We start from the raw sequence: 16,175 nt of genomic DNA, 5'->3' as shown, positions 1-16,175 counted from the left end.
TACCGCAAATCCTAGGTCTTAGCTTAACAGCAATCCTAACCCTAACACCTACTGCAAATCTTAGCTCTTAGCTTAACAGCAATCCTAACCCTAACACCTACCTCCAATCGTAGCTCTTACTTTAACAGCAATCATAACCCTAACACATACCGCAAATCCTAGGTCTTAGCTTAACAGCAATCCTAACCCTAACACCTACTGCAAATCCTAGCTCTTATCTTAACAGCAATTCTAACCCTAACACTTACGGCCAAACCTAACTCTTACCTTAACAGCAATCCTAGCCCTAACACCTACTGCCAATCCTCGCTCTTAGCTTAACAGCAATCCTCACTCTAACCCCAAGCGCTAAATACTACCATAACTTTATCACTCACAATACCCCTAACCCTAACCCTCAACAATAACCCAATCCCTTAATCCCAACACTAGTGTTGAGGAAAGAAATACGTGGTGCGCACAGTTAAGCGGGTGCAACGGAGGGCAAACAGGTGTGCGCGTTGCAACATGAGGTTCACCAACAAACCTACAGTAATTAAGGGGAAAAGGGGGTGCAACCGAGGTCGAACAGGTGCTACGCTGTGACCGGAGGTTGGCGCCTAGGAGACGGGAGATGGGGGGTGATTATTAGAGATTAATGGCACAACTGGCGACGGCCTCGCGACAGCTTAAGTGGAAGCACGTGAGGACTCGGGATGAGCTGGAGGATATAAGCGGGAGTCTGTGTGTGAGCGAGGGGAGTTGTTGCCGGGGAACCAAGAGTGAAGACATCTCGCCGCTGCTGCTCCAGCGGTCAACGGGACCTCAACCCTCACGCCGTCGCCGGGCGGGTGTTGGCTGAACCCCCCGCCCGGGACAGACGGGTGAGCAGATCTGAGGGAGCGTAGGTGAGGGCAGCGGTGGAGATGCGAAGTTGCTGTGTGCGGAGTCGCTGAGTGTGGAGCTGCTGAGTGCGAAGACGCTGTGTGCGGAGTCGGTGAGAGCAGAGCTGCTGAGTGCAGGATAAGTGAGGTGCAGAATAGATAGGAGCGGGGAGAAGTTAAGTACATGTGACCGTAAAGAGAGTTATAGGAGTGCCTATAACTGGCGCAAGAACAGGTGAATGAAGTGTAAGCAGGCGACTTGTTACAACGTGTCGGTGTGAGTAATATTTGAAGACACTACACGAGCATGAGCTCTAACAGCAGCCCTAACACTGACCATAACCCCTGCTGCCCTAATGCCGACCATAACACAACCCAACCCTAATCCAGATCCTAATTTCAACCAAATCCTCAACCCTCACTCTGTTACCAACCCTAACACTGCCACGACTGATCCCGATGCTTAGCGTAACCCAAACCCTGACCGCAACATTCTGCATGCAACTTAACCCCAGCATAGCACCGGCAATAACCCGAACGAGAAATGTAACCTAACACTCACCCTAACCTACACACGACATTTAAATATGACATCAGAACTCATCCTCACCCAAAAACACAACATTCGACATCATCAGTCCTCGCAGCAGCAATCCTGACCCTCACATTCAAATGCTCTCTTGCTGCATAACCCTAAACCAGCCCTCATTATTATGAACCCAAACGCCACCTCCAGCCCTGACATCAATCCTGTCACATTAGCCCTATCGCGTTAACCCTATCACGTTAACGCTATCACGTTAACCCTATAACGTTAGCCCTATCGCGTTAACCCTAACAGGTTAACCCTATCACATTCACCCAATCCCGTTAACCCCATCCCGGTAACCATAACACATTCGCACTATCACGTTAGCACTACCACATTAACCCTATAACGATAACCCGATCATGTTAGCACTTTAACGTGAATCCTGTCACATTAGCCCTATCACGTTAACACTGTCACGTGAACCCTATCACGTTAACCCTATCACCTTAACCCTACCACATTAGCATTAACACATTAGCACTATCACGTTAACCCTATAACGTTAACCCTATAACGTTAATCCTATCATGTTAACCCACCACGTTAGACCTATCACGTTCGCCCTAACACGTTAACCCTATCACGTTAGCACTGACAAATTCATCCTATCACGTTAGCCCTGTCACGTTAGCATTATCGCGTTAATCATATTATCTTAACCCTATCACATTAGCACTATAACGTTAACACTATCACGTTCATCCTATTACGTTAACCCTATCACCTTAACCCTATCACATTAACCCTATCACGTTAGCACTATCACACTAAGCCTATCACCTTGACCCTATTACATTAGCACCAACACATCAGCACTATCACGTTAACCCTATGACGTTAGCACTATCACGTTAACCCTATCACGTGAGCCACCTCCGCCTACCTAACACCACCCCAGCCTACGCCCCGGCCCTGCTGTGTTTCTGCTGGGGCATTTTGGTGGGGCTCTCAGCTGGAGCTCTCTGGTGGGGCTCTTTGGTGGAGCTCTCTGGTAGAGCTCTCTGGTGGGGCTCTCTGGTGGGGCTCTCTGGTGGAGCTCTCTGGTGGGGCTCTGGTGGAGCTCTCTGGTGGGGCTCTCAGTTGGAGCTCTCTGGTGGGGCTCTTTGGTGGAGCTCTCTGGTAGAGCTCTCTGGTGGGGCTCTCTGGTGGAGCTCTCTGGTGGAGCTCTCTGGTGGGGCTCTCTGGTGGAGCTCTCTGGTGGGGCTCTCTGGTGGAGCTCTCTGGTGGAGCTCTCTGGTGGAGCTCTCTGGTGGGGCTCTCTGGTGGAGCTCTCTGCTGGAGCTCTTTGGTGGAGCTCTGGTGGGGCTCTCTGGTGGAGCTCTCTGGTGGGGCTCTCTGGTGGAGCTCTCTGGTGGAGCTCTCTGGTGGAGCTCTCTGGTGGGGTTCTCTGGTGGAGCTCTCTGGTGGGGCTTTCTGGTGGAGCTCTTTGGTGGAGCTCTCTGGTGGGGCTCTCTGGTGAAGCTCTCTGGTGGAACTCTCTGGTGGGGCTCTCTGGTGGAGCTCTCTGGTGGGGCTCTCTGGTGGAGCTCTCTGGTGGGGCTCTCTGGTGGGGCTCTCTGGTGGGGCTCTCTGGTGGAGCTCTCTGGTGGGGCTCTCTGGTGGAGCTCTCTGGTGGAGCTCTCTGGTGGAGCTCTCTGGTGGAGTTCTCTGGTGGAGCTCTCTGGTGGAATTCTCTGGTGGAGCTCTCTGGTGGAGTTCTCTGGTGGGGCTCTCTGGTGGAGCTCTCTGGTGGGGCTCTCTGGTGGAGCTCTCTGGTGGAGTTCTCTGGTGGAACTCTCTGGTGGGGCTCTCTGGTGGGGCTCTCTTGTGGAGCACTCTGGTGAGGCTCTCTGGTGGAGCTCTCTGGTTGGGCTCTCTGGTGGGGCTCTCTGGTGGAGTTCTCTGGTGGAGCTCTCTGGTTGTGCTCTCTGGTGGAGCTCTCTGGTGGCCCTCTCTGGTGGAGCTCTCTGGTGGAGTTCTCTGGTGGAGCTCTCTGGTTGGGCTCTCTGGTGGGGCTCTCTGGTGGAGCTCTCTGGTGGGGCTCTCTGGTGGAGCTCTCTGGTGGGGCTCTCTGGTGGAGCTCTCTGGTGGAGCTCTCTGGTGGAGTTCTCTGGTGGAGTTCTCAGGTGGAGCCCTCAGGTGGAGCTCTCTGGTGGGGCTCTCCGCTTGACCCAGCCCTGGAATCCATCCCAATTGTGGTGGCCACAACAAACCCACTCGCGATCGATGTCCATCCACTCTCTGCCGAGGTGGTTGTTGGTGTTATTTTAATTACTACAGTATTAGTTTTATTTGGTATCTTACCACTCTGATAAGGCGGCGGTCGGTGGGGCGTGTGTGTGTCTACTACGGACCTGGCGACCCCAGTCAGATTCAGGCTCATGGCCAACATCAGTGACGATTATCTGAACCGGTGCTGGGCCTCCCCTAGGCAGACTCAGCCTCAAACGAGTGCCTGGCGCGATGCGTAAACATCGCCACTGGGAAGGCAAAGGCGGCCGGGCGTGGTGTTGGCCACCCACCCCCTCGTGTGCCGTGCTGGCCTTCAAGGGCGCTACTCGCCAACAGCACTTGCCCCAACAGTCTGTTACAGGCCACACGGGAGGGGGGGGGGTCTTAGTTGTGCATCTGGATGTGAACAATAAACACTCCCAATGGAGAAGCGAGACAGCCACTAAGGCCGGTGACGGCATGCGGCAGTCACCACCACCGCGCCTGGCCGCCTTTGTCTCCCCCCAGTGCTGATGTTGATGCAGCGCACCAATCGATCACCGATAACAGGGGATGGCCAACCAGCGATTTCAGACTTCACAGCTCGCCACTGATGTTAGCCGTGGTCGGCAATCGAACTCCGATTGACTGCTGGGGGTTCATAGCGCGGTGCGCGTTAACCACCTCGCCACATATTTGGAAAAGATCCCCCATATAGCCTCGTAGAATGTTTGATCAGTGGCGCAGTAACGACGTTATCAGCCCAGGGGGTCCCGGGAATCGGTCAGGTCCGCCACCCCAATATTTGTTTCGTCTGGCGCGGTCGCGCAAAAGGCGATTCCACATCGCGGCTCCCCTTGCCCTAATCAGCGACCCTTCACCTGGGGCGGACGCTGCACCCCCAGAGGGTGCGAGATGCCCTTTCTGGGGGTGCGAGGCATGGGCAGATGTTCTTTTTAGAACGTGAATAATCGAAGACGAATTAAGCACGGACACCTAAGTACAACGACTTGGTTTCATCAAACCTGACGTATTTATCAACAATTGAGACCCGAAGGGTTGCAAGGCTGCAGTAAAGGTTAATAAGAAGCACTGCCCCAATCATATCACGGTGGTTGTCAAGGTGGGACTCAACTCGTCGCTTTGGCCACCAGGTGGGGTGGGGGTGGGGGCAAGGCACCCCCAATGCCCCCGCCCCCGTCTCATCCCGCTGCTGGGCTCGATGTTTGTGCCACCGGCAAAGCCATCATCGCGTGCCGCGCCTCGCAGCGCGCTCCCTCGGCGGTCGAGCGAGCGGCTCGCAATCGACGATACTTTTGGGAGTTCGACTCCTGGTGCCGGGTCGGACGATATATAAATGACTCAACAGCAGTTGTCCTATAGCGGGGGTGGGGGAGGGGGACACCCCCCCCCCCCGCTATAGGAGTGTGGAGTTATCCGCCACTGGCTTCACGGCTGTGAACGGGAGATCACTTCGCCAGCAGCACTTTCCCCAACATTCTACAAGGCTCTATGGGGGATCTTTGCCTTTGCCAAATCTGTGGTTAGCGCGCACCGCGTTATGAACCTCCGAGTCAAGGCCACTGCTACCATCAGTGGCTAGCAGTGACATCTGAAACCGCCGGTTGACCATCCCCGGTAGTGGTCGTCGATTGGTGCGATGCGTAAAACATCAGCACTGGGGGAAAACAAAGGCGGCCGGGCGTGGTGGTGACCAATTGTAGTCACTGAGGCATGACGTCACCGGCCTTAATCGGCGCTCGATTCTCCACTGGATAGACAAAAGACAAATATCCCCCGTGTAGCCTTACGAGACTGTTGGGGAAAGTGCTGTTAGCGAGTAGCACCTATGAATGCCAGCACGGCGCACGAGGGGGTGTGTGGCGATGTCTACGCATGGCACCGGGTATTAATTTGAGGCTGAGTCGATCTAGGGGAGGCCCAGAACCGGTTCAGATAATCGTCAATGATGTTGGCCATGAGCCTGAATCTAACTGGGGTCGCCAGGTTCGTAGTAGACACACACACACACGACCCACCGATCGCCGCCTTATCAGAGTGGTAAGATAAAAACAAATACTAATACTGTTATATTCGAACCCGGGATGGCCGGGTTCTGTAGCGCAGCTCGCTGACCGCTACACCACCGCTACCCACATCCAGATGCGTACGCGCAGTGGTGCACAAGCACAATTAACAACAAACAACGCGACACATTCGTCAATAACGGCACCGTTGCGACCGAAATCGACGACGTTTTTCAGGCGATGACCCTTTCTTCACAGCAACATGGCCTCGCGATGTACGTTCCATGAAAAAAAGGATGTTGCCCGAAACGTCGCCTATTGTATACGCGTTATATTTGAGGCCAAATATAAAGATTCCCTGTATAGCCTTAAAAGACTTGGGGCAAGTACTGTTGGCGAGCACTTATGAAAGCCGGCACGGCACGCGAAGGGGTGGGTGGCCAACACCACGCCCGGCCGCCTTTGTCTCCCCAATGGCGATGTTTACACATCGCACCAGGTACTCATTTGAGGCTGAGTCTACCTAGGGGAGGCCCAGGACCGGTTAAAATAATCGCCAAGTTCGTAGCGCAGCGCGCTAACCGCTACACTACCGCTCCCCATCTTTGAGGCCGCACACACATCCATACACACGCACGCACACACGCACACACACACACGCGCACGCACACACGCACACGCACACACACACACCCGCACACACACGCACACACACACGCACACACACGCGCACACGCACACACATACGTACACACACACACACACGCACGCACACGCACGCACACGCACACACCCGCACGCCCACGCACGCACGCACGCACACACACGCACACACGCGGTGTTCTTGACGACTGTGTTGAGTTGAAATGTGTTTCTTTTCACGTCGTGTAAAAGAGACCGGCGCGTAACAACATCTCAAAACCAGCTCCCAGTCAGCACGTGGACAGCGGGCAGGGTTCACTCCGCGAGTCGCACCGCATTCGAGACCACGACGTCAATATTTGAAAAAAACACCATGCTGCTTTTCCCCGTGAAGATAGGCGATGATGATTCGGCTTACTACAGACACATACATAACTGGATACGTCCCTTTCATTCGCTGCGTCGTAAAAGTCACCGTCATCATGATCGGCAACAGCAGCAGCCATGGTCAGTCCACTGCTGGATGCATGCATGCATCCCTGCGTCAATCTCTTATTGTGTGCACCCAGAAAGCAATGCACGAACGTGACACGTGTTGCATGCGTGCACATGCACAGCACATGCACATATTCACCTGCGCGTCCGTGCGCGTGCATGTGAGCGCGCGCGCACGTGTGTATTTACGTGCGCGCAAAGATAAAATGATCCCCTCCCCGTATAGCCTCTAGCCGATTTTCGTGGCAAGGGCTGCGAGCGAGCAGCCCCCGTGAAGGCCGGCACCGCGCACGGCTGGTGGTGCTTGGGCAGCAACACCGCACGCCCGGGCCGCCTTTGTCTCACCTAGCGCTGATGGGATTTTTTGTTTTACACCTCACCAGGTACTCGTTTAAGGTCGAGTCGACCTAGGGGAGGAGGCCCAGGACCGGTTCTGATATTCGCCAACTGGTATTGCTCGTTGCTGGGAGACGAATTCTCGTCGCCGGATAGTGGATGTGTCTGTGTGCGTGGGTGTGCCGAAGCGCCTGTGCGTGCGTTGTTGTTTAGAGACGCGCGCGCGCGCGCAAGCGTGCGTGCGTGCGCCTATTCGTTTCGTGCGGGAGCGGTGGCGCAGTGGTGAGGGCGCTGTTTACGCCCCGAATGAGTTTGATTCCTGGCCACGGAGCCACGTCAGCGGCGAATTAAATCTGAACCTATCCCGGGCATTACCCCCTGGGTCGACTCAGCCTTAATTAAGTACGCGGCGTGGGGTGTAAACGGAACAGAGCTCAGGTTCACAGGATTTAGAGGCGCAGAGCTTAACCCCATGCACGGCGCCACTGCTCCAGCCTGCCATGTGCGTGTAACGATGCACGTGTTGCGTGTTCCAGGTGCGCATCTGAATGTAGGTACATGTACACGTGTAGGTGTGTGTGTGTGACAGTAGGTATGCGTGTGTATAAGTCAATAGTGGATGTCCCATGGATTAACTCGCTCCCGCCATGTGAATGTGGAATTTCCACCACTGGCTCAGGCGCTGTACGCGAGAGATGAGCATGCTCGATTGCTCATTTGAGCAGGAAACCACACTGTGAGTGTGTGTGTACGTGTGTGTGTACGTGTGTGTGTGTACGTGTGTGTGTACGTGTGTGTATGTGTACGTGTGTGTGTGTACGAGAGCGGAGAGCGGTGGTGTCGTGGTTGGCACGCTACGAACCCAGCGAACCGAGTTCGATTTTCGCTCACGACCAATAACAGTGGCGAACACCTGAACTGGTCCTTCTCTAGGGCCACTCAGCCTCAAATGAGTCCCTGGTGCGATTTGTAGCAAACATCGCCACTGGAGAGACAAAGAAGGCCGGGCGGGGTGCTGGCCACCCACCCCCTCGTGTGCCGTTCAAGCCTTCATAGGTGCTCGCTAACGGCACTTGCCCCAACAGTCTGTTAAGGCTATATGGGGGATCTTTGTCTTTGTATGTGTGTAGGTGTGTGAGGTGTGTATATGTGTAGGTGTGTGTGTAGGTGTGTATATGTGTAGGTGTGCATGTGTGTAGGTATGTGTATGTGTGTAGGTGTGTGTATGTGTGTATGCAGGTGTGTGTGTATGTGTGGGTATGTAGGTGTGTGTGTGTGTGTCTATGTGTGTATGTAGGTGTGTGTATGGAATCTCACCATCCGCATCGTAGCGGCTCCACGCATCCAGAAACTGCGAGGCAGAGATCTCCGCCTGTTGCAGGAACGAGCTCTGCTTGTCTGACATCTTCTTCAACGGTCCCCGTTTACGCAACTTATCTCTCTATCTCTATGTATCTCTCCCCCGTGTGTCTCGGGCTCTCCAATGGAGCTAACAGCCGTGGCGGCTGCGCGCTGCGAGTACGATGAGCCTTGAGTGTGAGCGAGCGAGCGAGCGTGAGTGAGTGAGTCTCTCTCTCTCTCCCTGTCCGCGAGTCGTCCACTCTGTGGCGATGGCCTCTCGCTTCTCGCTTCGTGTCCACAGCACGAAGGGCTCGCAGCGAGGGCGCGCTCGTCCTTAAACGCGGCCTCGCACCTGCCGCCCACCGCACTCCTCCATCCCACCCCTCCCTCCCCGCCCTCTCCACCCACCAACTCCATCTCCAATCACGATGGTCTCCCCCCCCCCCCCATCACACCACCACGCGCGTGCTGCACGCTCGATGCGTAATTTCGTATCGTGCGGGAGCGGGTCGCGCAGCGGTTGAAGGGTGCCGCTGACCGCGACGAATCCGCCCGCAGATCAAGTTGGATTCCTAGTCGCGGCTATAACATCAGCGGTGAATTGTATCCGAACCGATCCCGCGGGAATTGCCCCTGGGGTCGACTCAGCCTCAACTCAAAGACTCGGCTCCACCCTCCCGCGCTGTATTAACGCTGCCGGGGCTGTTAGCGAGCACCTATTAAGGTGTCGGCAATGTCGTTGGTGGTGATGCTGGCAATAACACCACGCCCGTCCGCCTTTGTCTCCCCCAACTCTCCTCCGAACACCCACGCACACACAAAGACCCCCCCCCCTCCACATAGCAATGCACGAACGTGACACGTGGTGTACGGATTCGCAATTAAATCACTCTTTCGGCAGCGCGTGCACATGCATGTATGCACACGCGCATGTGTGTCTTTACGTGCGTGCAAAGATACAAGATCCCCTCCCCGTATAGCCTGCAGCTGACTGTTGGGTCGGGCTGAACGATTAATCGATTTCAAATCGAAATCGCAATTTGAAACAATGCGATTTAGCAAATTGCAAAGGATGCGATTTTTTGCGATTTGAACTTTATTTATTTAACTTAACAATTGTTATATGTTTGATTGTTCTATTTCAATTACAACATTTAAATAAATACATCTTGGAAGCAATTCATATATTTTAAGTTCTCATCCTTGCATTTAGAATATATATACAGCAGCTCATATTTTGATCACGTGGTAATGCTCCATCACATGTTTTAAATCTATTACACACTGAATATTGAACTGAAGCTTGACTTTTAAAAAAAGTAATCGCAAATCAAATCGCAATATCTGTCAAAAAAATCGCTATTAGATATTTTCTCAAATCGTTCAGACCCACTGTTGGGGCAAGTGCTGTTAACGAGTAGCCACCGACGAAGGCCAACAGCAACCACGCCCGGCCGCCTTTGTCTCCCCCGTGCTGATGTTTTACACACCGCACCTGGTACTCATTTGAGGCTGAGTCGACCTAGGGGATGCCCAGGACCGATTCAAAGGTGCTCGCTAACAGCACTTGCCCCGACAGTCTGTTACAAGCGATACGGGGGATCTTTGTCTTTGTGTATATGTGTATATATATTTGTGTGTATATGTGTGTGTATTTGCGTATGTGTATAGGTCGATTCAGCCTTAAATAAATACCTGGTGCGGTGTGTTAGCATCGCTACTGGGGAGACAAAGGCGGTCGAGCGTGATGCTGGCCACCCATCCCCTCGTGTGCCGTGCCGGTCTTCATAGGTGGCTACTCGCTAACAGCACTTGCCCCCACAGCCTATTGAGGCTACACGGGGGGTCTTTGTATGTGTGCTTGTCTAGTGCTGGCCGTGAGCGGGAATCGAACTCGGGTGGCCGGGTTTGTAGCGCCCCGCTAAACCACACACCCCCCCACCCACACCACCCACACCACCCTCACAACACCCCCACACACACCCCCACGACACCCCCACACACACACCCCCACACACCACCCACACACACACCCACACACACACCCACACACATACCCCCACTCCCCCCCACACACCCCCAAACACACCCCCACACACCCCCACACCACCCACACACACCCACACACACCCACACACACCCCCACACACACCACCCACACACATCCCCACACACACCCCCACACACACACCCACACACATACCCCCACATACCCCCACACACCCTCACACACCCCCACACACACCCCCACACACCCCCACACCACCCACACACACCCCCACCGGCACCCCCACACACACCCCCACACAAACCCACACACACACCCCCACACACACCCCCACACACACCACACACACACCCCCACACACCCCACACACCCCCACACACACCACGACACACACCCCCAAACAAACCCACTCACACACCCACACACACCCCACACCACCACCACCACCAACAACAGCCGTGTTGTGTGTAAGGATGTAGCCGCCCGATGTTGTTGTTTGTTTGTTTGTCCGGGTTGTAGAGGCGTGCTCTTGTTGTTCGGGCGTGACGTCCGACGTTTCGCTCCCGCGTGCTTGGGAGCTTCTGCAACCGAACGGAGCAGAGCTCTATCGCTGCGACAGCGGCAAAGGCGCGGTCTCACCCCCGAGTGCTCGCGAGGTCACCGGCGGGGCTCGGTAAGCGTGGCGAGAGTCGGGAGGGAAACGGCGTCGAGGCCATTGGAAAGGGGTTGGGGGTTGGTGGGGCAACGCGCCCCAGGTGAAGGCCTCCCCCGGGGGGACGGAGCGACGAGGCCATCCGACTACGCCGCGAGACGTAACGCCCGGCTCGGAGAGAGGTTTTCATCCAATGCTGCTGATGATGATGATACTACACGCTAGAGATAACGCCGGCTTAGAGAGAGGTTTTCATCCAGCAGTGGATAGATCAAGGCTGCTGCTGCTCGCGCCGCCGCTGCCGCTGCTGCTGATGGTGACACTGCACGTGCCTGATGATTGGTAGCCGCGTCCCGCGTGACGTGGAGAGCGCTGGTTTAAATTAACGTTAAATTAAGATCGCATATCGCGAGCGCACAGGCGCGCACGCGTACACAAGACAAAAGTCCCCCGTGTAGCCATTAAGAGACAATTGGGCCAAGTGTTAGCAAGCATCAATGCGGGCCAGCACTGTACATGAGCGGATGGGTGGCCACCACCACGCCTTTGTCTCCCCAGTGGCGATGTTTACACACCACCGCACCGGGTACTCATTTGCGGCCGAGTCAACCTCGGGGAGGCCCAGAACTGGTTCAGATGATCGTCACTGGGTGTTTGGTGGCCGTGAGCGGGATTCGAACTCGGTCGGTCGGGTTGGTAGCGCCGTTGGATGTTCGCTAGGGTTACATTTGTAGTGAGTCCAACTGAGTCACAGACGTTGTTCCTTTGGAGGCAACACTTTTATTGTTACACCGTGACACAAAGGGGTAACTGCCCCTTCACCAGATACAGCTTAGGGTGGGGATCACCCAGCTAACTACCCTATACAGAGGAGTTACTGCTACGAAGGGTCGGACCCTCACTCGGGTCCACGACCACGTGGTTGCCTTGTAGGACGAAGAGCTTCAGCTTGAGACGTAGAGCTTCCAGCTTGTAGACGTAGAGCTTCCAGCTTGTAGATGTTGAGCTTCCAGCTTGTAGATGTTGAGCTTCCAGCTTGTAGATGTTGAGCTTCCAGCTTGTAGATGTTGAGCTTCCAGCTTGTAGACGTAGAGCTTCCAGCTTGTAGATGTTGAGCTTCCAGCTTGTAGATGTTGAGCTTCCAGCTTGTAGATGTTGAGCTTCCAGCTTGTAGACGTAGAGCTTCCAGCTTGTAGATGTTGAGCTTCCAGCGTGTAGATGTTGAGCTTCCAGCTTGTAGATGTTGAGCTTCCAGCTTGTAGATGTTGAGCTTCCTGCTTGTAGACGTAGAGCTTCCAGCTTGTAGATGTTGAGCTTCCAGCTTGTAGATGTTGAGCTTCCTGCTTGTAGATGTTGAGCTTCCAGCTTGTAGACGTAGAGCTTCCAGCTTGTAGATGTTGAGCTTCCAGCTTGTAGATGTTGAGCTTCCAGCTTGTAGATGTTGAGCTTCCAGCTTGTAGATGTTGAGCTTCCAGCTTGTAGATGTTGAGCTTCCAGCTTGTAGATGTTGAGCTTCCTGCTTGTAGATGTTGAGCTTCCAGCTTGTAGACGTAGAGCTTCCAGCTTGTAGATGTTGAGCTTCCAGCTTGTAGATGTTGAGCTTCCAGCTTGTAGACGTAGAGCTTCCAGCTTGTAGGTGTTAAGCTTCCAGCTTGTAGATGTTGAGCTTCCAGCTTGTAGGTGTTAAGCTTCCAGCTTGTAGATGTTGAGCTTCCAGCTTGTAGACGTAGAGCTTCCAGCTTGTAGGTGTTGAGCTTCCAGCTTGTAGGTGTTGAGCTTCCAGCTTGTAGATGTTGAGCTTCCAGCTTGTAGATGTTGAGCTTCCAGCTTGTAGATGTTGAGCTTCCAGCTTGTAGATGTTGAGCTTCCAGCTTGTAGATGTTGAGCTTCCAGCTTGTAGACGTTGAGCTTCCAGCTTGTAGATGTTGAGCTTCCAGCTTGTAGACGTTGAGCTTCCAGCTTGTAGATGTAGAGCTTCCAGCTTGTAGGTGTTGAGCTTCCAGCTTGTAGGTGTTGAGCTTCCAGCTTGTAGGTGTTGAGCTTCCAGCTTGTAGATGTTGAGCTTCCCGCTTGTAGCTGTTGAGCTTCCAGCTTGTAGGTGTTGAGCTTCCAGCTTGTAGGTGTTGAGCTTCCAGCTTGTAGATGTTGAGCTTCCAGCTTGTAGGTGTTGAGCTTCCAGCTTGTAGATGTTGAGCTTCCAGCTTGTAGATGTTGAGCTTCCAGCTTGTAGGTGTTGAGCTTCCAGCTTGTAGATGTTGAGCTTCCAGCTTGTAGATGTTGAGCTTCCAGCTTGTAGATGTTGAGCTTCCAGCTTGTAGATGTTGAGCTTCCAGCTTGTAGCTGTTGAGCTTCCAGCTTGTAGGTGTTGAGCTTCCAGCTTGTAGATGTTGAGCTTCCAGCTTGTAGATGTTGAGCTTCCAGCTTGTAGGTGTTGAGCTTCCAGCTTGTAGATGTTGAGCTTCCAGCTTGTAGATGTTGAGCTTCCAGCTTGTAGACGTTGAGCTTCCAGCTTGTAGGTGTTGAGCTTCCAGCTTGTAGATGTTGAGCTTCCAGCTTGTAGATGTTGAGCTTCCAGCTTGTAGACGTTGAGCTTCCAGCTTGTAGGTGTTGAGCTTCCAGCTTGTAGGTGTTGAGCTTCCAGCTTGTAGACGTTGAGCTTCCAGCTTGTAGATGTTGAGCTTCCAGCTTGTAGATGTTGAGCTTCCAGCTTGTAGACATGGAGCTTCCAGCTTGTAGATGTAGAGCTTCCAGCTTGTAGGTGTTGAGCTTCCAGCTTGTAGGTGTTGAGCTTCCAGCTTGTAGGTGTTGAGCTTCCAGCTTGTAGGTGTTGAGCTTCCTGCTTGTAGATGTTGAGCTTCCAGCTTGTAGGTGTTGAGCTTCCAGCTTGTAGGTGTTGAGCTTCCAGCTTGTAGGTGTTGAGCTTCCTGCTTGTAGGTGTTGAGCTTCCAGCTTGTAGGTGTTGAGCTTCCAGATTGTAGGTGTTGAGCTTCCAGCTTGTAGGTGTTGAGCTTCCAGCTTGTAGGTGTTGAGCTTCCAGCTTGTAGGTGTTGAGCTTCCAGCTTGTAGACATTGAGCTTCCAGCTTGTAGATGTTGAGTTTCCCGCTTGTAGGTGTTGAGCTTCCAGCTTGTAGGTGTTGAGCTTCCTGCTTGTAGGTGTTGAGCTTCCAGCTTGTAGGTGTTGAGCTTCCAGCTTGTAGGTGTTGAGCTTCCAGCTTGTAGATGTTGAGCTTCCAGCTTGTAGGTGTTGAGCTTCCAGCTTGTAGGTGTTGAGCTTCCAGCTTGTAGGTGTTGAGCTTCCAGCTTGTAGGTGTTGAGCTTCCAGCTTGTAGATGTAGAGCTTCCAGCTTGTAGGTGTTGAGCTTCCAGCTTGTAGGTGTTGAGCTTCCAGCTTGTAGGTGTTGAGCTTCCAGCTTGTAGATGTAGAGCTTCCTGCTTGTAGGTGTTGAGCTTCCAGCTTGTAGGTGTTGAGCTTCCAGCTTGTAGATGTTGAGCTTCCAGCTTGTAGATGTTGAGCTTCCAGCTTGTAGATGTAGAGCTTCCATCTTGTAGACGTAGCGCTTCCAGCTTGTAGACGTTGAGCTTCCAGCTTGTAGATGTTGAGCTTCCAGCTTGTAGGTGTAGAGCTTCCAGCTTGTAGATGTTGAGCTTCCAGCTTGTAGACGTTGAGCTTCCAGCTTGTAGATGTTGAGCTTCCAGCTTGTAGATGTTGAGCTTCCTGCTTGTAGATGTTGAGCTTCCAGCTTGTAGATGTTGAGCTTCCTGCTTGTAGGTGTAGAGCTTCCAGCTTGTAGATGTTGAGCTTCCAGCTTTTAGGTGTTGAGCTTCCTGCTTGTAGATGTAGAGCTTCCAGCTTGTAGATGTAGAGCTTCCAGCTTGTAGGTGTTGAGCTTCCTGCTTGTAGATGTAGAGCTTCCAGCTTGTAGGTGTTGAGCTTCCAGCTTGTAGATGTTGAGCTTCCAGCTTGTAGGTGTTGAGCTTCCAGCTTGTAGATGTTTAGCTTCCAGCTTGTAGGTGTTGAGCTTCCTGTTTGTAGATGTTGAGCTTCCAGCTTGTAGATGTTTAGCTTCCAGCTTGTAGATGTTGAGCTTCCTGCTTGTAGATGTTGAGCTTCCTGCTTGTAGATGTTGAGCTTCCTGCTTGTAGATGTAGAGCTTCCAGCTTGTAGATATAGAGCTTCCAGCTTGTAGACGTTGAGCTTCCAGCTTGTAGATGTAGAGCTTCCAGCTTGAGACGTAGAGCTTCCAGCTTGAGACGTAGAGCTTCCAGCTTGTAGACGTGGAGCTTCCAGCTTGTAGATGTTGAGCTTCCAGCTTGTAGATGTTGAGCTTCCAGCTTGTAGATGTTGAGCTTCCAGCTTGTAGATGTAGAGCTTCCAGCTTATAGAATTCAGTGACCCTGGTCCCTCTCAGGGACCCGCCTTATATCCCCCTACGGTCGGGGCCACTCCGCCCTCGGCCCCGCCCGCCTTCTCGAGCATTCTCGTTCTCTCTCGATCCTTCTCAAGAGCTCTCTCTGGACACGTGATCACCCCCGAGTCCCCCCACCTGGGGCCCCTTGTGTGGACACTCCGGATCACGTGCCTACTGGGTCAACAGAGTGCCATGGCCCGGGGCAACCCTGCCCCTGGGCTGACGCTCACCCCCTACCACTCGTGGGAGCCCCCACCACACGCTGTGCGTGGTGCCCGCACTATCCCAGTGCTCACCAAGCCCCGCTAGGGCTGGTGTCACACACAGCCACCCACATGGTGCTGTCCACGATGTAGGAACATCGAACGGCATGGCCCTTCTGGCGGCACCATACAGTGATATCCCCTATGTCACTACATCACCCCCCCCCCCCTTGTAGCATCCAGCCATCTCGGCTGTCAACTCCCCCTTTAAACGAACAATAAGTAAAATGCAACGAGTAAAAAAATCATAGTGTGCCTCAACAATAACAAGAACAGAAATAGATACCCCAACCCACCTGTACAGAAATTACACTATATACAAATGTACAAACCAGCAGGGAGAAGGGTGGCAAACA

At 53.4% G+C, this 16,175-nt stretch overlaps 1 protein-coding gene across 1 annotated transcript in view; it reads right to left on the bottom strand.

The window, feature by feature from the left end:
• The window catches only part of LOC144735107 (calretinin-like), a 43,628-nt gene extending 34,806 nt beyond the window's left edge, over window positions 1-8,822 (bottom strand). The window contains exon 1 of the mRNA XM_078617521.1: window positions 8,463-8,822. Within this exon, the coding sequence (XP_078473647.1) occupies window positions 8,463-8,550 (88 nt within the window). The 5' untranslated portion in view covers window positions 8,551-8,822. The remainder of the gene's footprint in view (window positions 1-8,462) is intronic.
• Between the last annotated feature and the right edge of the window lie 7,353 nt (window positions 8,823-16,175).

Source organism: Lampetra planeri, chromosome 54 (genome assembly GCF_965212315.1).
Source record: "Lampetra planeri chromosome 54, kcLamPlan1.2.h2, whole genome shotgun sequence".
Classification (NCBI taxonomy): domain Eukaryota; kingdom Metazoa; phylum Chordata; class Hyperoartia; order Petromyzontiformes; family Petromyzontidae; genus Lampetra; species Lampetra planeri.
Note: the sequence above shows the minus strand (reverse complement) of the source record. Positions and strands in the feature narration are given on the sequence as shown.